Source organism: Prosopis cineraria, unplaced genomic scaffold, assembly GCF_029017545.1.
Source record: "Prosopis cineraria cultivar Desert tree isolate PC_DT_omini unplaced genomic scaffold, ASM2901754v1 PC1, whole genome shotgun sequence".
NCBI lineage: Eukaryota > Viridiplantae > Streptophyta > Magnoliopsida > Fabales > Fabaceae > Prosopis > Prosopis cineraria.
In genome coordinates this window covers 53,437,676-53,464,372 of record NW_026555332.1, presented here as the reverse complement: position 1 = coordinate 53,464,372, position 26,697 = coordinate 53,437,676, and the positions used below count along the sequence as shown (strand labels likewise).

At 33.2% G+C, this 26,697-nt stretch overlaps 3 protein-coding genes across 6 annotated transcripts; 1 reads left to right on the top strand and 2 right to left on the bottom strand.

The window, feature by feature from the left end:
* Window positions 1-1,162: 1,162 nt before the first annotated feature.
* LOC129319778 (phytyl ester synthase 2, chloroplastic-like) lies at window positions 1,163-10,562 on the bottom strand. The gene is made up of 14 exons (XM_054964846.1): window positions 10,065-10,562; window positions 5,523-5,574; window positions 5,257-5,312; window positions 4,801-4,959; window positions 4,395-4,499; window positions 4,023-4,129; window positions 3,621-3,742; window positions 3,171-3,279; window positions 2,868-2,998; window positions 2,304-2,673; window positions 2,054-2,167; window positions 1,843-1,928; window positions 1,611-1,720; window positions 1,163-1,500 (listed from the first exon to the last, which is right to left on the bottom strand). The coding sequence occupies exons 1-14, from the start codon at window positions 10,450-10,452 to the stop codon at window positions 1,310-1,312; spliced, it is 2,100 nt and encodes a 699-aa protein (XP_054820821.1). The 5' UTR covers window positions 10,453-10,562; the 3' UTR covers window positions 1,163-1,309.
* An 8,241-nt stretch (window positions 10,563-18,803) lies between these two features.
* On the top strand, window positions 18,804-19,771 carry LOC129322762 (CASP-like protein 1F2). Its single transcript, XM_054969136.1, has 3 exons — window positions 18,804-19,117; window positions 19,207-19,339; window positions 19,434-19,771. Exons 1-3 carry the CDS (start codon window positions 18,894-18,896, stop codon window positions 19,668-19,670), a joined length of 594 nt encoding a protein of 197 aa, XP_054825111.1. The 5' UTR covers window positions 18,804-18,893; the 3' UTR covers window positions 19,671-19,771.
* A 1,568-nt stretch (window positions 19,772-21,339) lies between these two features.
* On the bottom strand, window positions 21,340-24,878 carry LOC129322740 (uncharacterized). 4 transcript variants are annotated; one of them, XM_054969106.1, is made up of 12 exons: window positions 24,730-24,878; window positions 24,017-24,303; window positions 23,776-23,850; window positions 23,628-23,686; window positions 23,405-23,540; window positions 23,189-23,285; window positions 23,022-23,088; window positions 22,700-22,798; window positions 22,445-22,534; window positions 22,198-22,352; window positions 22,014-22,115; window positions 21,340-21,923 (listed from the first exon to the last, which is right to left on the bottom strand). In XM_054969106.1, exons 2-12 carry the CDS (start codon window positions 24,210-24,212, stop codon window positions 21,728-21,730), a joined length of 1,272 nt encoding a protein of 423 aa, XP_054825081.1. In that variant the 5' UTR covers window positions 24,213-24,303; window positions 24,730-24,878; the 3' UTR covers window positions 21,340-21,727. The 4 variants fall into 4 exon arrangements, 3 of the variants coding, with proteins under 3 accessions (XP_054825081.1, XP_054825088.1, XP_054825100.1); XM_054969113.1 differs by lacking the exon at window positions 24,730-24,878 and having other exon boundaries at window positions 24,017-24,624; XR_008596284.1 differs by lacking the exon at window positions 21,340-21,923 and having other exon boundaries at window positions 22,198-22,261; window positions 24,730-24,870.
* Between the last annotated feature and the right edge of the window lie 1,819 nt (window positions 24,879-26,697).

Here is a 26,697-nt window from a genome sequence, read left to right as displayed (position 1 = left end):
AGGTCTTTTATCTTATGGTTCATTCATCTTCAGTATGGTCAACTACTAAGTGAAATAGGAAGTTGTTATATCAACTTTATTGTCCAGACATAGTTAAGCAGATTTTGAAGATTCCCTTGGCAACTTATTCTTCTCTAGATGGATTGATCTGGATATGTAACATTGATGGCTCTTACACTGTTAAAAGGGGCTACTGTTTTAATTTTCAGGACAGAAGATTAGGTTCTAATGATCCTTTTTGGACTTTTTTATGGAAGATAAATTTACCATATATGCAACTTCTTTTCACATGGAAGTTGGTTCATTCTACTTTATCTCTTGAGGATGTTCTTTGACATCAGCATCTCAATGTGCATTCCTATTGTGTTTCTGGTTTCTCAAACACAAAATTGTCGAATCATCTTTTTTGCAGATGTTCTTATGTCAAATCACTCCAGTTTGGTGTTTTGTCAATTCAATCCTCACAAATTGAGGAGATTAGGATTTCTAGGTGGATCGCATTTACCTTTTCATATTTATATTTTGATAGCCAAGATTCTATTCTGAGAAGTATCATCATTCTACTTAATCCGATTTGGCAAAAAAGGAATATTGCTTTTCATCATGGTAAGATTCAGTCGCTAGATGAGGTTGTTAAAGAATTTCATGATCATTGTTATTATCTTTTGGAAGTATGTCAATGGCTTCAGACTCGTATGGCTATTGATGATTAGAGAATCACTGGAATAATGTTACCAGCATTGAATATGCCACCAACTTTATCTGTTTCATTTCAATGGCATATACTTATGAGGAAATTTAAACAGGGACCGAGTAGGTTCTATCTTTTTCTTTTTAACACTAAAGTCGGTTAACATTCACATTTTTATTTGGAAAGATCCTCGACCACTGATCCAAATTGTTTCAACTTACTTTGTCTTAAAGCTGCTTTACAATGGGTTAAGGATTTTTCGCTTGCCAATACCCTTCATACCTCAGGAGTCTCCATGCTTTGTTTCAAGAGGAAATTCTTCCATTGCTTTCATTCAAAACATCACTCTTAGCGAGCACTGGTACAGGATGTTCATCAAATAGCTAGTCATTTCTCTTCTGTAGCCTTTAGTACTACATGGGATTGTTCTTTCTTTAATTCCCCCTACCCCTAAACATTTGTTAAACCCCATGCATTGTAATTTTTTTTTTCTCTTTAATTAATCGATCTTTTTATCCAAAAAAAATACAAGAGTATTTCATGATAAATCCCATTAATCTCTTGATCCTGATGCCTTATTAGGCTTGAAGCCCAGTTTTCCATTTGATCAGAACAACATCAAATTTCAAAGGTTGGAACTTCAGATGTAAAACCATGCGTGGCCTGGTACAACAAGCGAGGCACTATGTTTCTGTAAGGATCTGTTTCTCTTTTCTCCTTCAAATAAGCAATGCATCTCTCAACCTCAGACTTCACTTGTAAATACAGTTCTTGAGACTTGTCCCTATCTCTTAATTCATGCCTCCTCCCTTTCCAACAATCAAAAAGTGTTAAAAGTCAATCCACCAGCATTAATAATTATTTGTTCTTCCAATTTATTGGCATTTCAAGCCGTGAAATTAATGTGCATCGAGCTTACCTTCCGTTTCAATTGCTTTTCCAAAATAATAATAGAACCGGCCAGGAAATTTGGGCATAAGTCCTGGAAGATGCATTTGCTGATTAGCCACCTCGCCGCTAGCATCAGTCCTTGGTTTCACCGGAAAAAAAGTGTTAAAATTACACACGTTACATATAAAGGCATAGGGACAGAAAAAGAAGGGGAAACTACAATCAAGAATATATATATATATATATATATATGGAGATACCTCAACTTCGCAGCCTGTTCCGTTAAAGTTTCTATATCAGACCTAAAATAAGGGATCTTCATCAAGTCCTCATAATCAAAAACTACCTGAAACCAACATGCTGTCGTTATTCCATAAATCCATGGTATGGCGAAATGCTAGTGTAATGGACTCGCAGAGGTAATGTGTGATTGAAAATGGAAAGCACACATCAAATATGAACAAAACATACCTGAGCCAAATCGTCTTCCCCGACAGCACCAAAAGGCACAATTTTCGCTCCAAATCTGGCTGCCATCCTCACAAATTCAGCCTGCTCGGGCCAGAATAACTTGTATTCTTCACCCTGGAATTGTTAAATTCAAAAGCCAGAGATTACCAACATACACTAGTGTTTCAAGCATGACTCATTATTGAGTGCAACTGTTGAGACTTGAGAGTTAAAACTTTCCAATGGAACAGGTTTAACCATTGGAAATTACCTTCCGATGAAGAGCTTCGCGCATCCCTCCAGGGTACAGTAGGATATGGGACTTGGACGCGAAAAGCTTGAAGAAGTTAGATGCTGCAACTGGAACTGCACCCATCAGCCTGAATTTATCAAACTCAGACGGATCAGGAAACTTTTCGTTTTCTGGTCTCGCAAACAGCACCGGATGTGCCAGCCCTCGTAAAAGGATATTTTTTTCATGAAGAAATCGAGAAACCAGAGGAGCTATTTCCAATCCCAGCAGCATGTGGTACCCCACAAAAAGGACAGGTCCCTCTGAAGGAACTCCAGCAAGACCTTTAACAATCGTTCCATCATCCAACGTTGACAGCATCACAGCACTTGTGGCGGAAATTAACAATCTGTAACCATTAGTACAATTGGTAGCAGGCAATGATTAATTCATCTCCCCCACACTATAATTCAATCAAAGATGGTCAAGGTCAGACATCGCCTAAATTTCCTCTAGCCTGTATTATCCTTGATTTTACAGGTGTTATTCTAAACCAAGATGCCAATCCGTGGATAAGTTGCAAGAATATCGCGCGACACACACCTGTTTTCTTCAAGTACTTTTTCTATTTCCTTGCGTGTTGGCGGTACAAAATCTGAAGCATAGTCGTGACACTTGCCGCGGCGATAGTAAGAAGTTTTCTTGATGATGGTTAGCAAGTCAATGTTGTCATCCTGAAACCGGAGGAGAAAAGAACCATCTTAACTAAGGTCTTCATAATTCAAAAGACACGAGGCTGAAAATATATGTATTTTTTAAATTTAGACGATCATACTCCGAATGTGCGCATAACGACAAACATAAGTCACACAGAAAATTTGAAGTGAAGACTAGAGAGAATTGTACCAGGAAAAGGAAATGACCACTGTCATCAAATTTACGAAGTTCACAATTTGGCAGTAATCGACGAAGTCTTTCGCCTTCCTGTTGACTGGGTAGCAATTGATCCCTTCCGCTAAAAAGGGTAATATATTAAAACTCAGCCTAACGTTCCATGTAGATTAAAGAAATCATCAGAGATAATGATAGATTTTTCAGTTAAAGGATTTCCCTCGTTGCAGCTTGACTTCTAGCAGCTGCTTCCACCAAAAAAATAATGGTCAAGAAGGGAAAGTGGAAAAAATCAAGCAATTCCTTGTTCCAAGATCGTTTGACATTTTATTTATTTCATTATAAAGCAAATTCCTCAACCTGACAAGAAGCTAAATATTAACAAGTTAACAAATTATACATGATTCCACAATATGACCCATAGTCCCATAGCTACAGGAATGGACAATGTCCCAGTGTACGGACCTGCAAAGTATCAAAGTCTGAGCTTTGACATTATGAAGGCGTGAATTGGCATATACAGAAGCTGACTTGAGCATCTCTAGTTTCCATTGAAATGTTTCTCTTGGTAGTATATCCGCAAGAACCTGAAAACTCCCATCAACAATAGATTTTCAGAACAGGAACAAACTAAAAGGAAAACTTAAGGCAGTCATCTCACTCGTCCATGTCCTTTTTTTCAAATCCAGCATAATGATCTCTTTAATAACTACCATAACGAGAAAGAACTGAGCCATCCAATTTTGGCAATGCCATAATGCTAATGGAAAAACCATCGCATATTCAAATCTAGGATAAGCTGTGTCACGCTGGTGTTAGGAACCTCACTATTTTGAGAACCAAAACAAAGATATAGTTGAACCTTACAGGGAGAAATGATGACAAAGTACTGAGATCGTCCGTTAGCTCTCTAGCTGTGTTTTCTAGGGAAAGTCCTTTCAACGCGTTATCCAATATCATCCTCAGAGGATCACCTAAAGTAGAATTGCTGAAGGCATAAATGGAGAAAGACAATTTTTCTTAATTTGGTTAAAGAGAAAGACACCATGTTGGTACTTCATCTATGGTAAATGCATTTGCCTTGAAAAAAATTTTAGTGCTCGGGGATCATCAAATGATACTTTTAATATTCAGATTTTCTCCTGTCCTGCATTTCAACGTATGTATAGGTTTCGGGATAGAAAACAGACCCACAACACTAGCACAAATACTGTAACTTGAGAAGCAAGAAAACCAAACCTGCCATCAAACCGAGAAAATAAGGCAGGCCAGGAGATAGCTGGCTAGGCATAGCTTCCAACAATGGGGTTAGGAGTTGTAACTGTGAGCTGCCGAATGAAGTAGCTGCCAAAATGAGCAATTTGGGTGAGGAACAGGGACATCATCAATTCATGGACATGTACTGTGCAGCAGAAACATTCACGTAATACTTGACTTCCAAAACTTTGGCTCAACACAATACCATTTACAACAAATGGGATACATTCACCACAATAGAACTACAATTCACCATGCAACTTACTCAGCATTTCCTGTGTCCATTCATGCTTATGATGTTGAATTATCTTAATTTAACTATTCCGTGCCCGTAATTAATAAAATCGGAAAGACTAAAACATAGTGAAAGTTGGAAGTTTAAATTTACCTGGGTTGGCCAAAATCAATACCAGATCAATATCAGGGTTACGGGCAACAACAGCCAGGGCAAGGCATGCTCCGACGGAATCTCCAACAAGGTATATGGGTCTTTTTGGCCAGCGTTGGTTCTCTGACCTAACAGTTCTCTCAACCATCTTCACAAGCTCTGCATTAACCAACGAGGAATCGGGACAAATATATATTATCGCAGAATACATCTTATTCAGCCAGAAGCAAAGTCAGTGAAAAACGACATGCTATGACCATTGTTCGCTTTATATCAATTCATGAAGGGAAAAGAGATATTCATTACTCAATGCAATCAACATTCTCCGCCATTTTCTATTAAGTTCATTACGAAGCTTATTCCTCAGCGTTGCTAAAGCATCAGGTAATCGTTGTTTCAGCGTTCACCGTGCACGCATATGATATGTTATGAAAGAGACACGAGGAAGAGAAGGACCTGTAAATGGTGTTCGATCCACAACCGGAATATGCAAGCACCAAAGATCAAAAATCCTTCATTCAAGGAAAAAGAAAGAGTATTTGTCACATACCAGTCAACAAATTATCTCTTTTTCTTGCAAACAGTTAATATTAATAACATTGTTAGAGTGACATCAAGCGAGCAGAAACCAATTGGCATCCAATTATTTGTGTGGTGAATTATAAAGTGCATCCCTAACATGAGTTTTGAGAGCAAGGCGTGAACACCGAGCGAATGCATACCTCGCCAGCTTCTTATGACTTGAAATCAGTCCAAGTCCGACGCCATCAATCCCTGAAATAAATGTGACCGAAGTATACTTTTATGAATACCATTTTGTCATAATTTATAAATTAGAGCATAAAAATGAAGAATGGATCCCCTCCACATTGTGATTCTCATTAAAGTGGATGGATAATAGTGAACACTTGTAAAATGATACGATATGTAAAAGAAATCTATATCATGTACGCACACAGAAAAAAAGATCAATGCAATAATAATTTATAACGTAATGATTGAGTCTAAAAATTAAAAACACACACATATATCAGATTGTGCATATTTGTGGTTATAGTATTTTTCACAGACAATTCACTGGGTTATTCATTTCATATTAAAAGAAACGATTGAGATACATAACCAACAATTTTTAGACCATTGTTGCTTTAACAAATGTCGTATTTATATGTATCCGCTGATGAATGATGATGCTTAAATCGAATATGCATAAAGTTCAACAAAATATCTTTAATCTAATTTTTATATTAAACTACACCAAAATAGACTTTTATGCGTCCTTCTTTTAGGCCATGACCTCCGCGGGTCCTCAAAAGCCACGTTTGAAAAATATCAAAGACCTTTTACAATTGAAACAAAAAAAATTTACAACTCAAACATCACAATTTATAACTCAAAGGTCTTTATTTTGCATTAATTTTTTTATAGGTCTTCAATTGTCATTGTAATAAATAACAACTGAAAAATAAATGGAATGAGCAAAGTTCAACTAAATGTCTTTCTTTAATTTAATCTATATATTAGACTAAATCAAGATAAAAACAACAACAATAAGTCTTATCCCACTAAGTGGGGTCGACTACATAGATTATATAACATCATTATGTTCTATAATTTATTAAATTTTTAGAAATATTATTAATCAAAAGATCTCACTCAACAACTTTTAAAAGTATTTTCTTTAGCCTTTATCTATCCTTCATAACAAGGCTCAAAATCATCTCTTTCACTCTTCTCATAGGTGCCTTCCGTGATCTTTTTTATACATGTCCAAACCATCTCAAATGATTTTTTATCATTTTTCCTTCAATAGGTGCAATGGTTACTTTTTCCCGTATTCATTCATTTTGAATTTTGTCTTTACATGTATATCTACACATCTATCTCGATATTTTCATATCTGCTATTCTAATTTTATGCTCTTGTTATCCTGTTAAAGCCTACCATTCACTATCATATAATATTATTGATCTTATAGCAATTTGACAAAACTTTCTTTAAGTTTATTAAGTACCTTACGATTGTAAATAACTTCTTTAACCTTTTTCTCCAATTAAACCACCCAACTTATATCCAATGTGCAATATCTCCATCAATTTTCTCATTGCGTTAAATAATCACTCCCAAATATCTAAATTTTTCAACTTGAGATATGATCTGATCATCTAATTTTACTTCTAAATTATTACTCTCTAACTTCTTATTAAAATTAAAATGTAAATATTCCGTTTTACTTTTACTCACGCGAAAACCTTTTAACTCCAATATTCTTTTTCATAACTTAAGTTTACAATTAATCTCTTCTCTTATCTCACAATAAAAATTATATCATCCACAAAAAGCATACATTTAGAAATTTTCTCTTAAATATGCTCAGTTAAAATATCTAAAACTATATCAAACAGATAAGGATTTAAAGATTATCTTTGATATAGTTTAATATTTATAGAAAAGTCTTGAGTAGGCCAATCAAAATAGACCTAAAAAAAAATCAAAATATACTTTTATACATCCTTCTTTTCGGCCATGACTTCTATGGATCCTCAAAAGCCACGTTTGATCAACGTTACACCACACTAGGTCCCGAATAAAAATAAAATAAATAAACGTTCCAGTGCCACACAATTTAAAAAGATAAAATGGGTCTTCGACGTCAACTTACGACGAAAGAGTCATAATATTTTTTTCATTTAATTAGAAAAAAATTACTAACTTTTATTGAATATATATCACATCATCCAAAATGGTAAGAAAAGTTTATCCCCGTAACCTTTAAATTTTTAAATCAGAAAATTATAAATATGAATAACGTGATACACTAGAGTGTGTGTGTAAAAGTTATCTTCTCGTGTAATTAAAGCTGAATAAAATCTCATAAAAGTGACTTGACTTTTTTTTTCTATAAAAAATTAAATATTTTTTTCAATTATATTATTTATTTATTTATTACCTATACAATAACTTAATATGGTTATTAATTATAAAGAAATGTAAAATTGAAAATTTACACATTTTTTAACAATTTTAATTATATAACTAAATTTTTTAACAAATGTGAAGTTGGTTAAGTACGTCTTTTAGTATTAAAGACGTGTTTAAAAATTAGATATTTTTTTAAAAAAATAAATAGCCCTAAAACTTATGCCAAATGACCAATATTTAAAAGAAAAAATTACATATAAATCCCGTAAAATAAATTTGTTTGCAACCAAATATCATAAAATTTAATAATTATAATTAGATTTTTTGAGACCTGAGTATAATTTAAAATTAATATAAAAAGATAATAATATCCCTATTAAACTTATATATAGTATATCAATCAAATAATTTACAATGTTTCATCAGTATTTTATAATTATAACTTTAATTTTTTACAACTATAACTTCATCTATCTAATAATTAAAATAATTAATTTAACTATTGAATATGTGAAATTACAATTGTAAAAATTTAAAAGTATAGTTATAAATTACTAATAAAGTAGTTGTAAATAATTGATATTAAACTTTGTTAATAATACATGATGGTTTAATTATTAGATATGTGAAATTATAATTGTAAAAAGTTAAAATTATAATTATAAATTATTGATAAAGTAGTTATAAATTAATTATTTAATGGATATAATATATGCTTAATAAAGGTATTATTGTCTTTGTAATTTAATTTTAATTTACATTTAAATTTGTGGTTTTAAATTTCATAAGATTTATTGTTAAATATTGCTCCACCGAACTTATACATAATTTTTTTATTTAAACCTTGATCTTTTCTCCTAAAATAAGGTGTTTCCTGGTCATAATCATAACCATGATCTGGAAGAGGACCCTCACCTTGACTTAAAAAAAGGAAGAATCTCGAAAAATTTGCATTTAAAATTTAATAAATTTTGAAAATGTACTGCAGTCTCAAAGCTATTCTAACAAATTTTTTTATAAATAAAAAGATGCATTTGCCTTTGTCTCAAAAGAATATTCATGAATGCCCAGTATGATATCTACAAATCCTTAATATAATGTTTATGAATGCAAAACATATCTAGTAAATATGATTTGACTTGAAATGAAATATACAGGCAAACAAATAATAAATAACACAATATCTATCAATTCTCAATAAGATAAACATATATAGATCTACAACATTTGTATAACATAAAATTCATAATAAACAACATACTTTCATCAAAACAAAATAGTTCAAGTTAATATTCACTAAATGTAATGTGTATTCATAAACATTATATTGAAGATTTGTGAAAATTGTGTTATATATATAGACATTTTATTGACAAAATTTTTAAGAAGAACTCTTAGACTTGTAGTGTGTGTTCAAAATTTATTAGGCCTTAAAGATACATTTTTTATAATTTGAAGGCTCAAAGTGAGATTCTCTCTTAAAAAAACCTATGCCCAGTTACAGGTCTTTTATTATTGGATTGCTAATTACTATCATTGTAGATTGTAACCCTTACAAATCGCAGTTACCCCGGAACAGCCGCCCACCTTTCTTTGAAAGTTTGACCCTGATTGGTGCATCATAATGATACAGGAATAGTAACAATGTGCGATATAGTATATCAAGCTGGTTTTTTTGGCCCCCGAGAAAAAACGACAAAATTTGTCTGCAATTCTTTTTTAAAATTCAACTCAGATTGCGAATTTGTTCGAAGTAAAGTACTAGACCTTAATTTCTTTCTATTTATAAATCGTAATAGGCAGCATTTACATTTTAAAATTTCGTAGACACTGTGGGAAAAAAAAAACTCATGAGATAACGAAAGCAAACAAGCATAATTTTCTTATACTTAAAAATTGAAATTTAAAATGTTCTAAAAGAATAAAAACAGGAGAATAACTAAAATTAAGATATTTAAAATCAAATTAAATCGCAAGATAATTCTACGTTTAATAGAAATCAACAAATAAGTAGTAGAATTGATTGAAAAGTTGACAGAGGAGGTGAGCCCCAGGGGAAGAGATCCTCTCCTCTTTACTTTCCATCTCTTCGCCTTTTTTTTTTTTAAATAATAAGATTAATATTTTGAGCAGTTGAAATTTGATTTTTTTAAAAAAATATTTTTTTAATTTGTATTTACTATGCTTTTAAAGTTTTTAAACTATTTTATATTAATAATTTTATAAAAGATTAAATTTATATTTTTGAATTATAATCTTATGATTAAAAAAGAAAAAGAATGGAGAGAGGATTGGAGGGGAAAAGGAGTGAATCCTCACCCCGAGACCCAGTGAGCACTAACCAGGAAGGAAGAGCAGAAGTGGAGAACTGTTGAATCGGAAAGCGCCGACCGACGGCGAAAACCAGCGAGGCGGTCCACCGTCAGGCCTGATCATCTCCTTCGATTCCTCTAAGTACGCCTTCCATCCTTTCCCTTCCTCCTCCGCCTCCTCCCACCATTCACTCCCTTCCTTCACCGCCGCCCCTTCCATCTTCATTCCCTCTGCTTCTTCCCGCTTCTCAAGCACCCCCCTCGCCGTCGACCGGCTGGCCTCTTCAACCGACACCGCCATTCTCCAATTTTTATACGGCATCCGGTTCGACTTCAGACTCCCCGACGGTGACCTCGACTCGCGCCGCAGCCACGGTGGACAACCGCCCGGGAGTACAGAAACCGCAGAGGCCGCCATGGCTCTGTTCTTCCAGATTCGAAAAATGCGTCTGAAGCACGGATCGGAGTACAGCTAATTAATCATATGATAATTATTCTAGAGTTTATCAAACAGAGCTAGAAGGAGCTTTATAATATACAATAGAGTGAAACTGTTTAAAAATTAAATATAGATTATGTAATTAAATATCTATACTCAGCCGTGTCAACGCGGGATGGGCCCGGATTCGCTGCTCATCACCCTGAAAGCTAATCTTCACTTTTCATTTTATCTCAAAATAATTTATGTCTTTAATTTTAAATTAATTTTTAAATATTTTAAATATTATATTTTTAAAGATAAAAATTATGAAAAATTGAATATTAAATTTGGAATGTTCTTGAGCACTATTATACACATTATTAAATTTTTATTTTTATTCTATATTAATCAAAATAAAAATGCATAAAAAATTAAATTTTTAGTAAATCTATTGATAATCAATCTTATTAGTTCAGATTTAATTTAAATTACCTAAGTTAATATAATTTTTTTATATCTTTTATACATTGATTATTCAGATATGTTCTAAACACTCTAAATATAATTTGAATGATTTAATTTAATATATTTTTTTAAATTTTTACAAATTAACTATCTTGACATATTTTAGACACTTAAAATTTAATAATAATTTTTTATAATTTTTATTTTCACAAATATAATATTTAAAATATTTAAAAATTTATTTAAAATTAAGGGTAGAGTTAATTAAAAAAGAGAGAGAGAGAGCTAGAATCACCTTTGTGTGATGAGCACACCATGCACATCAGACTCATGAGCACGGAATGCGTATTAGGACGAACTCGGGGACCAGCCGATTCGTCTTAATAGGTCAATTCCACACATAAATATATACTTTATCGACAATAAAAATTAATTTCTCAAAATATCTCATAACATCAGTGCAGGGATTAGTTTCTTCTTACTTCAATTTTTCAGATTTTAAAATCCTCCGCGTCGTTATATGTCTTTCCAACGAACCAAGAATCAATTTCCCAAACTCTGATCTCGACGTTGATACTTAACAATAACATTACCAGTCCCAGCATGAGCGTCCGGTTTTATTCATCAAAGGAAAAGTGGGGTCTTTTAGTTGTTTCCTGTAAATTTTGGGAAAGGGGTTTCCTCTCCCCCCCCCCCTTCAATTTCAACGATTTAGATTTAAATTTATACAAAAATTCATAAATAAATTTAAATTATTAAATTTTAATTTAAATAATTTAAAACTATAATATTTTATTTACATGTTTATATAAAATTAAAATAAATAATTTTGAAAAAATTAAATTTAAATCATTGAAAAGCTTTAATGCGATGATAATGAAAAAGAAACTGAGAAAATTAAAAGAAAAGGAGAGATCACGTCCCATAAATTACATATGTTACGAAACAAGCACACCTATTGAGTGAAGAAGCTAAGCAATATATTATAATTCAAGCATATTATAATTCAAGCTTAACTTGAATAAGTTTAAAAATGTTAAGGTTTCACTTAAGATTTTAGGAGGGGCAACCCTCAGAACTTATTTGGGCTATGCAAACAAGCTCAAAACAATGGCCCTGCTTGGCTTGATCACCTACACTTAATTTTTTTTTTAATAAAAACTAAAATCGAGTGAAGGCTGGCTAACTTGAAGTAATTAACTGGCAAAAAAAAAAAAAAAAATTAACTGGCTCGCGCCTCGTGTGCGCGCGACTTCGAACCCGGAAACCCTTCTCTCGGCTCTACGCGACTGCACATCTGCCTCTCGCCTTCTCGTCCGTCTTCTCCTCCTCCCTTCTTCGACAGAGGCAACGGCGACTGTCTTCTCCGCTCGGAAAACGACGACGCTCGACACTCACAGCCTCACGCTCAGTCTTCTTCCATCTTCGTCCTCCTTTCTTTCTTCACTTGAAGCTGCTAGCTGGGTTCAGACTTCGTATAATCAGATCTGAGTAAGAAGCAAGAACGCGCAAGCTCAGGTCCAAATTCCAGAGTCAGACATTTCCTCTGCATTCGTTCTCATCTCTAGCGTCCTGTAAGTTCAAACTTCAAAATTGCGTTCGTTCTTCCATTTTTGATTTTATCCTATCTGAATGCTGAATGAAATATTGAAATCTGCTGCTGGTGTTTTGTAAGGAGGTGTGTCTGCTAGATGCTTTGTCTAATTGCTTTGAATGCTGAATGAAAATATGAAATATTGAAATCTGCTTTGTCTAATTGCTTCGTTCTTCGTTACTTTGAAGTTTGGATGCTGAATGAATGCAGTAAAAATGCTCTAATTGCTTTGTATGTCCTGTTACATGTAGTAAAAAATATGAACTGCCGCTGTAAAAAAATATAAATTATTTTTAATTAAATCTTACCCTATAATAAAATAATTATTTATTTTTAAATTAACATCATTTTTTTATATTTATTTCTGTTTAATAAAATATTTTATTTTAAAATAAATACAAAATAATTTATTAACAAGGGTATTTAAAAAAAAAATATAATGATTATACCACAAAACACAACACTAAAGCTCTATTTGGTTTGATTGAATAGTTTTTAATGAGCCAATTCAATCAAAAATTTGTGAGGCCCTACATGAAAAATTAACATTTGTCAACCAAAAATTAACAAAAGCTGTTAGATGTTTTGTTTTTAAAGTTAAGAAATTATCTCGTGCCACCTTACAGTGTAAGCTATTTAGTGCTTTTAGAAAAATAATTGAGGGCCAAATTTGCACATTTAACCTAAATTAAGTAATTAACTTTCTAAATTTATATCTAGTGTGTTGTTGTGTTTTTATTATTTTGGAAAAGAGATATTTTTAAGTTAAAAATTGAAATTGGTTAAAAAAAGTGAAAAAAATGTTTTAAAAAAGTTTCAAATATTCGGATCAGCTCAAATAAGCTTAGCCATGTGGACTTTTCTATAAGTGCATGTATTTGAAGTCTGATCTGAATAAGCCTATCTCTCTCATATTACCCATTCTACTATAAATCATATGTTAAATTTATAACAAATGAAGTGATGGGCAGGTTTCTTTGAATTTAAATTGTGCCAATAAAATGATCAACCTTAATATAAATTTTTTTAGGCATTTTGTCTTCTTTTTCTTTCTTATTTTTTAGGATAAAGATGTCAATTTAGTTACGAACTATTTTCTTAGAAGCATCTAGCATGTTGTACTATGATGTAGTGTAAAATAAGTCATCAACTATTTAAAATAGAGCGCCTATCGCCTACTGTTTATTTTTAACAAATGTCTGTCTATTTTGAATTGCGAGGCCCACACTTGTTTACATTCTCTCACCCTCTCGACATGCCATGAACCCTCTCTCCTACCTTGCTCTTCATCAAAACCCCATGAGAATACTACTAGAGATTCAAACCAATGGCTCCGCCTTTTTAGCTTACTAGTATTAATCTCCTTGGTCTTTAATCTACTCCTAATCACCATCCTCTTCCTATCCACTTTCTGATAAAGCTCATGAATCAAATCATCTTTTTACTTCAATTGCAAACCATAATCTTTCTTCAATCTCAATCTCAGCCTCTAGTTTTATCATAGTACTTTCAAGTGCCTTTACAACTACTACCATGGTTGCTTTCTTCTTAGTCTCTAGGATGAAACATGCGGCAGAAAACAGAGAGATTGTTGTGGGCCTTCATTTCTAGTTTGGTTATGCAAAAGTTGGAGGATTCATGATTGATGATGTTGCAAGAGGTGGTGTTGGAAAGGTGTTTGCAGCCACGAACTATGCTTAGAGAATCATTTGTTTCTATTAGAGCTTTGCAAGATGTATTCTCATCTATTGATTCTCCTTTTGTAGCTCAAGCACAAGATTGGCCTACTCTGTATTTATCTTGACCATAACCACCACATCCTCGTTTGAGGCTTCCAACACCACCATGTTGGCTAGCACTATCAACTGCAACCGAGTAAAGGACATGATTCGTGTGAGTGGCATTGAAGCTTAGATACACACTATGAAAGAAGCTCGGTGGCATCTTTCATGGTGTGCCCAGAGGGTGAAAGAGATATTTGAAAAGAAGGTTAGAGAGAGAATGTAACCAAATGTGGGCTCCCTAAGAAAAATAGACGTCTATTTGTTCAAATTTAATAAGAGGTGCTTGACACTCCATTTTAAATGGTTGATCATTTATTTTCCACAACTTCATAATATATCATACTAAATGTTCATTGGAAAATAAATCATGGCTAAACTTGCATTTTTATCTTATTTTTTAATACAAGGTCTCTGCTTTTTTTAATACAAAATCATGGAAAAAAATCATGCTAGGGAAACAATTAGTCAATGTCAAAGCAAATAATGCTTCTACACTCTAAAGACGGTTTATAAAAATTATGGTGTCTAAATTATCATTTGGTGCATGACAAGCAAGCTAATGTGTGTGGATCTATTTGCTTATCTAAAAATATATTTTAAAGTAACAATCTAATTTCTCATGATTAAATCCCTTATCCTTTATAGTATTTTGAGAAGAGGGTGGTTCTAGCTGTAGTCATGCTAAATGAATCGAAGTAAATGTTAACTTTGGTGGAATTTTTATTCTAACAAAAGCTATGTCCTTCTAAGATCTCATAAATTTTGTTGCGGCACTACAGCAAATATTGACTTTTTACAGAATACCCATGAGTTTAAACTCAAACAAGTTCAAATGTATGTGGTTGATAATCAAGGTACTTTTCATCACATATGGCCCATTTTTTTCCCTGAAGTCCATTGTCTACGTTTTTTAACTTCTTGTATCGTAGATCTTGATGAGTTCAAAAATACAAACCATTCATTAGTACATTGTCTATGTTTGTGCCAGCTATGATCTTTTAAAAACAAAAAGAAAAAAGACAATAAAAAAAAGTTTCGTAATTTTTTTATCGCTCACATATATCATTTTATTGAAAGCAATTTTATATGATACATGATTAAGTACTACATATAACATTTTTTTTAACAGGAATTCAAACATTAGTTTATAACATTTCAAGAAACTAATCCTTTCTACTAGATTCAATTCTGGTTGATGCAAGTTCTGCAATTGCTGTTAGAAGTGTTAATAAGCAAAAGCATACTTAATTGACGCGGTTGAGTGATGGGCTAGAAAATTTATGTAGGGAAATTGAGTTGTATCGTAAACAACTTAACTAGCTTCATTAATTATGGCGGTATACGGGCCGGGCTATTTGCCCATGGGCCTAGCTTAGTTCTATTATGAATACTAACTCATTTCATGTTATTGAAAGAGACAGAAAGAAAATAGCCGGCTTTGCAAAGAAAGATGTTTTTTTTTTTTTCATTTGCTTGGGCCAAAGACAAGTCATCGAGAACTCCAGAGCGTCAAATTGTCAATATCAGGCTTTTAAAGAAAAAGCGGATTAGCGTCCATCCATTATGATGCCACTGCACGTGATCAAACTAGAAATTGCTTGCAGCGTTGAAATAAACGCGTTAGTTAGATTTTACCCAAAAAAAAAAAAATTGGTACTTTACTAGTTATTGCTCCAAGTCTTTTGATTACATAAATAATTAGTCACTAGCGACTGAGAAAAAGCACGATTCTATTTGAAGAAATCCCAAGAATCTTGTTGGAAGACTTAGAGGCTGCAGGTAAGTAACGTATCAAAATTTATCGATCAAATTATAATTTATTATAAAATATTAAAATAAGAAGATACTCCTTCTGTTAAAAAATATAAGGCATCTTTTGAGGAGTTGGATGTTAAAAAATATAAAATATTTTTAGTTTTTTAAGTTGTAATTATTATCTTTTTTTAAGTACTCCTATTGATAAATGATTTTATATTTATTGTAGGGTAAAATAAAAAAAATATAAAAAAATAGAGTTAGTTAAAAAGTAAATAACTACTTTATTGAAGGGTGAAATTTAGTTAAAATTATTTTATATATTTTGAAGGTGTTTGGGCTAAATATGAAACGTCGCTCAAATAGATCACTAGGTTAGTTGGGCTGAATAATCGAAGCGTCAAGCCCAATATAAACAAAAGGGCTGGCCCCGAAGTTCAATAAAGTCCACAATAAGTAAATACGTCGAAATCTCATCAGCTACAAATATTATACCATTAGCATGAAAACACGATCCTAAATAATGCCAAAATTTACGCCCAAGTAGTTCGGTGAAACAGGCTAGTTATCAAAATGAAGAGACCGTGCCATAAGTTTCACGAGATTCTTAATTTTTCGGCAAAACGTATTAAATCTCAAGGAAAAGACTTCTGCTATTTGACACTATAAATAGAAAGAAGAAAAAATAGAGAAGGCTAGTCAATACTCTATCAAGACTCACACATTTTAAATTCATAAGTCCTTTTCAGTTTTTAGTTTTTAGTTTGTTTACACTTCAATAAAATCATACGTTTATTCTACAAAACTTTGTATCCTTTTACATTCGAGTAAATTGTGGTAAGAAAATTAAAATCTTTTTTATTATCTATTGAGACTTAATATCTCTGACATGTTTGATATTTATTATCCAATCACGAACACAAGGGAAGAAGTATATAAAAGCCTCGCCCTCTTGAGGCCATTCTCAATAGAATGGATTTTCAATTTTTTAATTTTCATGTCCATTTATCTTACATGCTGTTACTATATTTTTTTCCCCAGACCTGTAACTGACAGTCATATGAAAATACTAGGTTGTCTGTTTTTTGGGCCAGCAATCTTCTGTCTTTTTCATCCTTTAAAAAAAAGAAAAATGAGAACATCTAAAATGGTTCGTTGGCATTTGTCATTCGCAATTGTTGAATAATCATTTTCTTTTGCATCCATTTTATGGTGACTGGTCTCTCCCCCCTTTTTTTTTCTCGCTCATTAAAAAAACACTTTAATTCTCCGCATTCAAAATCCATATGGTGACGCAAACGAAAATACTAAATAGAAATTTGCCACCTCAAAAATTTTAAATAATGGACTTGACCGGGAGACCATCTTTAACACACATTTTAAGAAACTTCAATAAAAAAAAAAAAAATCTTCTAGAAGGGCAAGGTTTAGTAAGCCAGTAAAGTGGGAGGGGCCAATTAATTTGTATTATTGACAGGTGAAGTAGTTCCTACCTGGTATGAAATAATTATGGTATTGTATGGTCAAATTGGCCTTACAGGGTTAATTGAACTTTCTCAACTACTAGAGAAACATCAAAAATTTTACCGTGCAAGATTGAGAGATTATTTTTAATCATATCTATAAAAAAGTTAATAAATGCATCAATGTAATGATCCGCAAAGCATTAATTGAGAATTTTTATATTAACTTATTTGACAGTCCACCTGTTGATTATAAAAACCTTGTGACTTCTAATATAATTTAATTTTGGTTATCTTACACGGTTTACCGTGTCTTTATACTAAAAAAAAAAAAAAAAAAACCCTCCACTAGAAATTAAATGTGAGCAAGTCGAGGCAGTCAAATTCTACATTAAAGTGTGAGGATATGCATTGTTGGTGGCAAGTATACATCACATCAATATCGCTGACTTCAACATTGTAATTATAAATACTACCGGCTCTTTTCACCTTTCATTTTTGGTTGACAATCTCATTACTAAAGCTATAACAAGTTACTGCGTTAGGCACGTAATGAATGGGATCCAAAATGCTACGCATGGGCTGCACCAGCCCTGAGTTTCGAGAGTCTCAAATGTCAATCGCACTAAATTATTGGCAACGCATAGTCTAGCTCTAGTCTACCAGTCAAAATTGATCGTAAAGAGCAATCAGATATGTATCGTTTGATAATTAACACGAACAAATATTTTTGTTTATCTTCAAATTAACACAACGACAAGAGCGTAAGAGGTAGATCCCTCTACACGTAAGCATGCGTGTTTAGGCGTTGGAGTGAATTGAGGCTTACAAGCAATGCATACAGATAGGCTGCCCCCATCTTTTTTGCATAATGCCAAACTTGGAACTTGCAATTTTTGCATGATAATATACGCTCCTTTCAGTAAAAAAATAAAAATAAAAATAAAACATTTTTAAACAAATTTGACTTCCTAATGACATAGTTAATTATCTTTAAATTAATACTGTATTTTTATTTTTATTTAATAAAAATTTTACTTTAAAATAAATGTAAAGCAATTTATTTATTGTAGATAATCTTAAAAAATGACATTAATTATATATTAAAATACTAAAAATCTTATAATTTTAAATAACCAACCTCTCAGAAAATAATTTATATTTTTCTCCTGTCATCTTGCTTTCATGTATTGGAGTAATTGGCCCCACAGTCATGGATAGTAGCAACCCCTCTCTGCTCAGCCCTGTTCTCGCTTCTTGCTATAAAACCAGGAGCTCTTGCTCCATTCTTGTGCCCTGCTTCGACATTCTCTTTCATGTTTTCTTTCCTTCGCTATACCTGTCCGGTCCATATCTTGGAGATCTCAGCAGCAGAATATGGCTGATAAGCAGAAAGCTGATTCATTCATGGTGGACCCTGCGTCAAGCCCAACCCCACCAACACCACAAAACCTGACTTTCTTCAAGGTCCAGCACATCCTCAGAGGCCTAGCTGTTTTGTTCACTGCAGTTTCCATTGCAATCTTGGTCACCAACCACCAAACCGTCACAGTCTTCATGATGGAGTTCCAAGCTCACTTTTATTACTCTTCTGCCTTCAAGTATCATTTTTAATTATACAGATATAAACAAAGGAAGTTTTGTCCTCATTTAATCTGTTAAAAACTTGCTCCTTTTTTCCCCCCAACAGATTCCTGGTCGCTGCGGATGCTATAGTCTGCGCCTCATCCGTGGTCACACTGATTCTGGTTGTCCATCTGGAGAAACGCAAGGCAATACCACAACGCAGACACTACTGTTTCTTGCTGTTTCTGCATGATAGTGTAAGTTAACGATGTGTGTGCGTGCGAGTATGAAAGAGTGATGATGGTATTTAAGAGAGATAAAAAGAAAAGGATTTGGTGGGTAACGATGCAGGTGATGATGGCGCTGATGATGGGAGGGTGTGCGGCGGGAACGGCGATAGGATATGTGGGGCAGTACGGAGAGTCGCATATGGGGTGGGGAGCGACATGCGATAGTGTGCCCAAGTTCTGCAGATTAAACGTTGTCTCGCTCTTGTTCTCTTATTTGGCCTTCTTTGCCTATTTCGGACTCTCTCTCTTGTCTCCTGTTAACTTCCTCTCCTCTTCCTCCTTTCTTCCTCCCAACTAGCTACCCACCTTCATTGCTCATTTCTGTATGATATCCTCCTCTTAATAATCACCCCACTAGGCACCTTGTAGCTATTATTATTTATATATCTATTTCTTCTATCCCTTCTCAATGACTATTTTAAAAAATTAACTAATCTCAATAATTATATTCCAAATTGAAAATTTTAATTTAGATTAAAATGCTTTCGTAATTAATTTTTATTTTATATAGGTTAATGATACTACTATTTAACGAGGGTAATTGAGGACATATGTTATGAATATTTCTTTAAAATTATTTTTTTTTGCTTATCAAAAATTAAAAAAAACATATCTACAATTTTGTTTGTAGTATTAAAACATGGAAGGAGTATTTTCGATCATTTAAATTTCATTATGACTCGTGTTCAATCAACAATCAAAATATATAAAGTATGCTATTATGGCAGACGCAATTGACGACTTACGCCAACCTTTCTTGGCATTTCTTTTCTTCTTAATTATTTCTATCCATTCCTTATTTTCTTGGTACCCAAAAGAATGGTTCCATGGAGAGTCGTGAATCATGATTGTTTTCGGATAACATAATGTTCATGAATTCTCAATACAACATTCATAAATTCTCAACACAATGCACATGCGTATTCACATATGGACATTTAGTTAAGAATATATGAACATCATATTGTGCATCCATGGATATGGTGTTGTATATTGTTTGCATCACTTATACATTTTATTAAATCTATTAATCAATTAAACAAGCATGGACATTGTGTTAAGAATTCATGAACGTTGTGTTGTACATCTATGAATATTGTATTATACATGATCTTAGTTTTCAAGTTACACAAGGGCAAAAAAATTATCCTAATATAAAAAACTAATTGTAGAGATAGATGGCGCCTAAAAAATAATGAAAAAGCAAGCAATACCAAGACATAAATATGCCTATTAAGAAAATTGAAATACAAATATTAATATCAGTTTTTTTACATGAATACTAAGATCAATAATTGTCATCATTCTATGCTCAAGAGCTACAGATTAAGCATTTAACAAAATATTCAAAAGTCATTAATGATGCTTACCTTCGGGAATCACAAGCCTATCTTCTTGTGTTAATGCATTTTTAATGATTTTTGAGTCAGATGCAGTACCTTCCTATCTAGGGAGCACATAAGTAAACTTTAGATCAAATGTACATATTTCTAACACATACTATGTTAGGAATCCCTTCATACCATGATACTTAGGAGCATATAAAAAAGACACGTTAACTCATATGTGTGTTCCATCAATAGTGTAACATCTGAAGAATTTAATTCTTAATTAGTTAAATAAATGAAGTTATTTGAGTAAATTAACATGGTATGTAGTTATGAAGTAAGGGGTGTTATGGGTTGTGATTTCAACTCTAGAATTAAGTTCATAGTGAGATTGGGTTACTCGGGCATCAAGAAGTGAGAAAAGCAAAGAAAAATGATTGTGCTATATGCCGTGACGTGTGCACAAGAGGTCACGGCTCATAGTGCCATTTGAATATGAAGACCCTTTTCTATACCACATGCCACGATAAATGATGCAAGCGTCTCGGTGTTTGGTCATTTTTCTCAATCAATTTAAAGCTGTATACTTATATATATATTTATTGACCTACTATATGCCAAAATATCTCTATCACAAAAAAAAAAAAATACAATTCAATTATCCCGTCCACTTTATCCGAAATTCAATGGTTGACATAAACACCACTCTTGAATATCACTCAAACAAGTTAACAAGACACAGCTTATATCATCTAATCTCTATTGCATCGTTTAATGTCCTGCGTGTTTCTTAAAGCTAGAACATAACATCCTCAAGATTGTTTAATAATTTTAGCAAACGAGACTATGTTTGTCGATCATTGTTGAAAATATGACCAAATTGAATCGAAGAATCGTTAGAATGGACTCATATACTTGATGTATATATCATGTTCATTTCTAACGAGGCAGTCCACAATTTTTTACTAGCAAAATTCTGGACCAGCCATCAAACTGAAGTTTTCCATGTCACTTCACAATTTCTCTCTCATTTATTCCTCCCAAAGTCATTAATTTCGGCTTCAACCTCGTCATCTTCGCTATCCCTAAGATGTTCCTTCAAAGGTTGTCCAAGACTTTCCCAGCCTTTGCTATCCCAAGCTGCATCTATCTCAGGCAGCTCATAGTCATCTGGACGCAATGACAATTGAAAATCAGGTAGCTCAGGCAATGCTTGGAGACCCCTGCATCATATTTTTAAGACCTCGCTTTCATCTTCCGCAGAATTTTAAGGAATTTTAGTATGCTAAATGCGATCAAATGAAGCTGCTTACTTCTCTTGTTCCAAGAGGTAGCCATAGATCTGAGATTTCCTTGATGCAACTTCAGGAATTTTCTGATGTAAATGCTTCATAGCACCCCAGAGTGGAGCAGCCCTTCACAGAGAAAAATAATCAGTTTAAGGAAGAAGAGTCTTCTGGCAACAGATTCAGGCAAAATCCAAGGATCAAGACAAACCTGGTCACAGGAGCTGCAACACAAAAGCTTAAGCAGGCCTTCCTGCTCTCAGCTACAAGTTCTTCTGCAGCAAGAAAACAAGACACAGCAACAATGTGATTGCTCGGTTCAGTATCCTTGTCAAGAATCAGGCCATGGTAGTAGTAGGCTGCAGCCTGACACCACGTTATCAAAATGGGTCAACGACAACCTTGTATTTTATCGTCCAGATTATCGGATTTTATTGAATGTTGATGGAGTTACTAACCTTGGCTTCAAGGAACTTCCATTTGATGAACCGGAGATGCTTCTTTCCATACACTTGGTTGAAGCCACATCCTAACAAGCACTGATAAGCCTGCTCAATAAAGTTTCCAACGAACTGATGTTAAAAGATGTATCAGTAAGGAAATTAAAGATATGTCAGTAGAATTTAACAAGATAATCTGTATGTATTACAAAATGAAATTGAGGTTAAGAAGTCTGATAACGAGCAAGTATTCAAAGGATTGAAGGTGAAGACCTGACTAAAATAAATCAGTTGCTCACATGCCAGCCTTCTCTTCACCGACAAAGTTGCGTTCTGACATTCAACAGCAAGGCCAAGCTGAATTTCTGTTCCCTGAATTGTAATCCAGATGAACTATTATAAGGATCCATTGTTTAAACAAAAAACTATACGGTGCACTACGATAAAGTGAAGAAAGGGAGGCTTCATGCCATGATATATTGTTTTCTTCATGCATTTTAACAGAAGCGCACCGAGAAATAAAACCATATTCATAGTATCATGATTGCAACTGAACAATTTGTACGGCTACTTTAGTCAGATGATTACTCAGCACCTGGCCTAGTGCTTGAATGGACACAGCCTCCAAAACAGCATCCTGCAAGCTCTGGGGTAGCATTTTCCTGCATGTTGCGTTAAGAAATCAACTTAACAGTGTGTCCAAAAGATTTCCCATTCTGTTTGTAAGTACTTGTAATGTAGAGAGACTACAGAAAGTCGCACTTAACGTCAAGTGGTATGCGAGGAAGAAGATCCCTGACACAGAACTGCAGGTATCCTGATGCCTTTAGTAACAAATCCACTGCTTCCCTCTTGCAATCTGGGAGCACAACATGATCATTCACTGTTCAGCTTATGTATCATTAAACAGGTTCTGGTTTCACACTGACGGCCTTCTATGATATGGAATAATCATAGTTTTATGTATTAAAATACAACCTGAAGATACAACTCTTATTCCAGATCCTGAACGATCCTTTGGGATCAATAACGAGTCAGCTTCTGACAATGTAAGCATAGCCAAAATATGAACTGCAGAAAGCACTTCAAACCAGGCATTTGCTACACAGCTATCCTGCAAGTTAGAGTTGATTTGATCAAACAGGCTAAAACGATAAAGAAAATGACGGAAGTTTAATTGTTGGTTTGGTGACAGCCATACTTGTCGCCCATCCTGGAAATTTTTCCACTTGAATTCTATTAATCCGTCAAGACCATACTCTGCAACATGAAAAAAAATTAAAACCCGTTTTAGAAATTGAAAGGGGGCTAAAAAGGAGCAGCAAGAGATGTGCGCAAGTTTGTGATACCTTTCTTAGTGAGCCCAACAAGCACAGACAAGTATTCATTCAGAGCTCTCCGCAATTCTGCTATGGCAGATCCCCCTACAAGAACCAATTAAACTTCATCACATCACGACATTCTTCTTATACCTTTGAGTTTACATCCTAGTTCATTTACGTCTACATCTTCTAGCAATCAGTGATCAACAGAAGAACATTAAAAAATTAAAAGAACAAAAAGATAGAGCTAATGAGTATCCCAATTCACCTGTATCCTCGGCCACTAACACTATCTGATTCCGAAGAGAAGATAACTTGTCAGCAAGATCCCTTGGAACTAGACCTTTGAGCGCCCTCTGAAGATCAGATTGTACAGGAAATCGGATAGAGGGAACAAAAACCACCACTTCAGGGATACTTTTCTTCTTCTTAGCAAGTGCGTGCACAGAGTTGATGCAACCCATTATTTTGGCAGAGTGACTTTTTTCAAGCGTGACATCCTAAATTAATCAACCACCCATGTTCCAAACTCATGTCTAATACAGTGACCGTGTTCTGAAACACCAAGCATTGGTGAAGATGAGAGCATGAGCAAGTGGGAAATGATGCAACTTAAAAACAAGTATGATTGGCACATTTAACTGCAAAGAGAGCTGGCTAGAATTCAGCTGTGATGAATTGGCAGAAGGATGGAAGTTAATCAGGTACAGTTTTTCTGATTAGCAGATTAAGAAAATGAAAATAGAAATAAATGAATAACACACACTCTACATGCATGCGTGGTTCAGGGACAAAAGAGACAGTTTAAAATGGTAGATTCAAATTAGCCTGATAAAACATTAAAAACCCAGATCAGAGAAAGGAGGTAAAGTTGAGAAAACAGACCAGAAGAGAATAAATGGGATATTAAAAGCGGAAATTTCAGAGAAAAAGTTATAACTTTTGATGAATTATTGAGAGCGATCGTAAACAATGACTTACTGGGTACAGAGAGGAGAGAAGCAGAGTGACAGAGAAGCGAAGCTTCGAGGACGAGATGTAAGCATGGCAATGTGGCCACCTCAGTTGTATAGGAAGCACAGGAACTGAGACAGGAATCACGTGGCGAAGGCGTAGAAATCTCTGCATCGTTGAATTTCAGTTTGAGTAAAGAGTAATGATATGATTTGGTGGTTTTGTAAAGAATAAAGTAAGTTGATACCAAATCTGATTGGATGATGAGGGTCCTATGATTGCAATATGGATCGGATCGGATGAGAAGTTATGCCGTTACATCAGTGCAGCAAGAGGTATGCACATGGCTTTGAGAAGAAGCAAGCAAGAGACTGTCTCAGATTCTGATTTTTTTAATACGCTAACGATCGTTGAAAACGAAAAGCCGCCCACAAAGAAAAAGAAAAAGATTTTAACATAAGAATTGTCAGATTCTCCAGGCTAACTGCTGCTTACATACTCTGTATCAAAAAAAAATTATAGCCAATAATTCGAGTGGATCTAACTCCAATTATCTAAACATATTAAAAACTTATATAAAAGTCCTGTCCAAACACCTTGGCTTTCAAGCTTGCTCGGGTATACTCAAACATCTAAATTATTAAATATTATTTTACTTTTATTTTTATTTTTTTAACCAATTTCAGTATTTATATTATTTTTCTATCATTACTAAAGTGAGACCAAACAATAGAAAAGTAAACATGAAAGCATGTAAAGTATAGCTATTTTTATTTATTTTTTCTTGATATTTTTAAAAAATATTTATAAAAAAGTTATAAAAACATTAAAACTTCATTTAAGAGTCAAATGTGGGCAAATTTGGAGTCTAAGAGAATCTGTAAATGCTAATTGAAAAATGAGGTGAAATTCAGTTTCATTTTATTAATAAAAAAAAATTCAGGTGTTCTCACCAAGCATGTTTGGGTTCGAATTTGACCTAGATTTATTTGGGTTATTTGGATTGGCATGTCAGATTTGTTCTGAATTATCAACTTTAATCAAAATCACTTAAACTACATAGTTTGAGGGATCTCAGTTTTGATATATTTTTAATTTATCTTAATTTAAAATTTCTTTCTCTAGTAGCTTTTTAACTATTTTGTCTTCTATTTATATATTCCTAAAGTTATATATTCTGTTCATATCAATTGCGCTATGGTAAATGATTACCGTTGAAATCACTTGATTAAATACTATTCGAGTTATTAAAAAAAAAAAAAAAAGGTGTCATGTACTTTACACTTACACAAAGTCCCTCCGGTTCTAAATAATTGTGCGGTATTTTTTAAAAGAATTTTTTAATTTTTAATATAAGGTATTTAGTGAGGTATTAGTTATATTTTTTAATATTGTTCTTATTTAAATTTATAAATTATGAAAGAGAGTGTAATACAAATTTAAAAATTTTCATTTAAATAGAGATAAAATTAAAAGTTTATTCTTTTTTCGACAAAATTACAACTCCTTTTGTTTCAAATTATAAGATACTTTTGGGTGATATATGTTATTCAAAAATATAAGACATTTTGAGAAGATTAAGGTTTATTAAATAGGTTTATTTTAATATTATGCTTTCTCTCTCTCTATTTAATACCAATTAAGTGTATATTTAAGGTTATTAAATGAAAGATATTTTTAAAAGTTTATACTTTTATTTTAAAAAAATAAGATTGTTAAGTGTATTTAATGAGATTTATTGATATGTGATATTTTATCTAAAAATGTTTTATAATTTAAAACAGAAAAAGTAATTAACAATTTAATCATCTTCCTTAATTTCAGTGAAGTAATTAGATGTATGTTATATAATAAGAATACCAGCCAGAACAACTTCCTCATAGACATAGTTGCTTAAAGCCTGAAACACATGCAGTTATACTCGTGTGCATTAATGGCGGAAGAAGTTACATTTACATGCATTAATTGCCAAACGACCAAAAAAACACTAGGAGC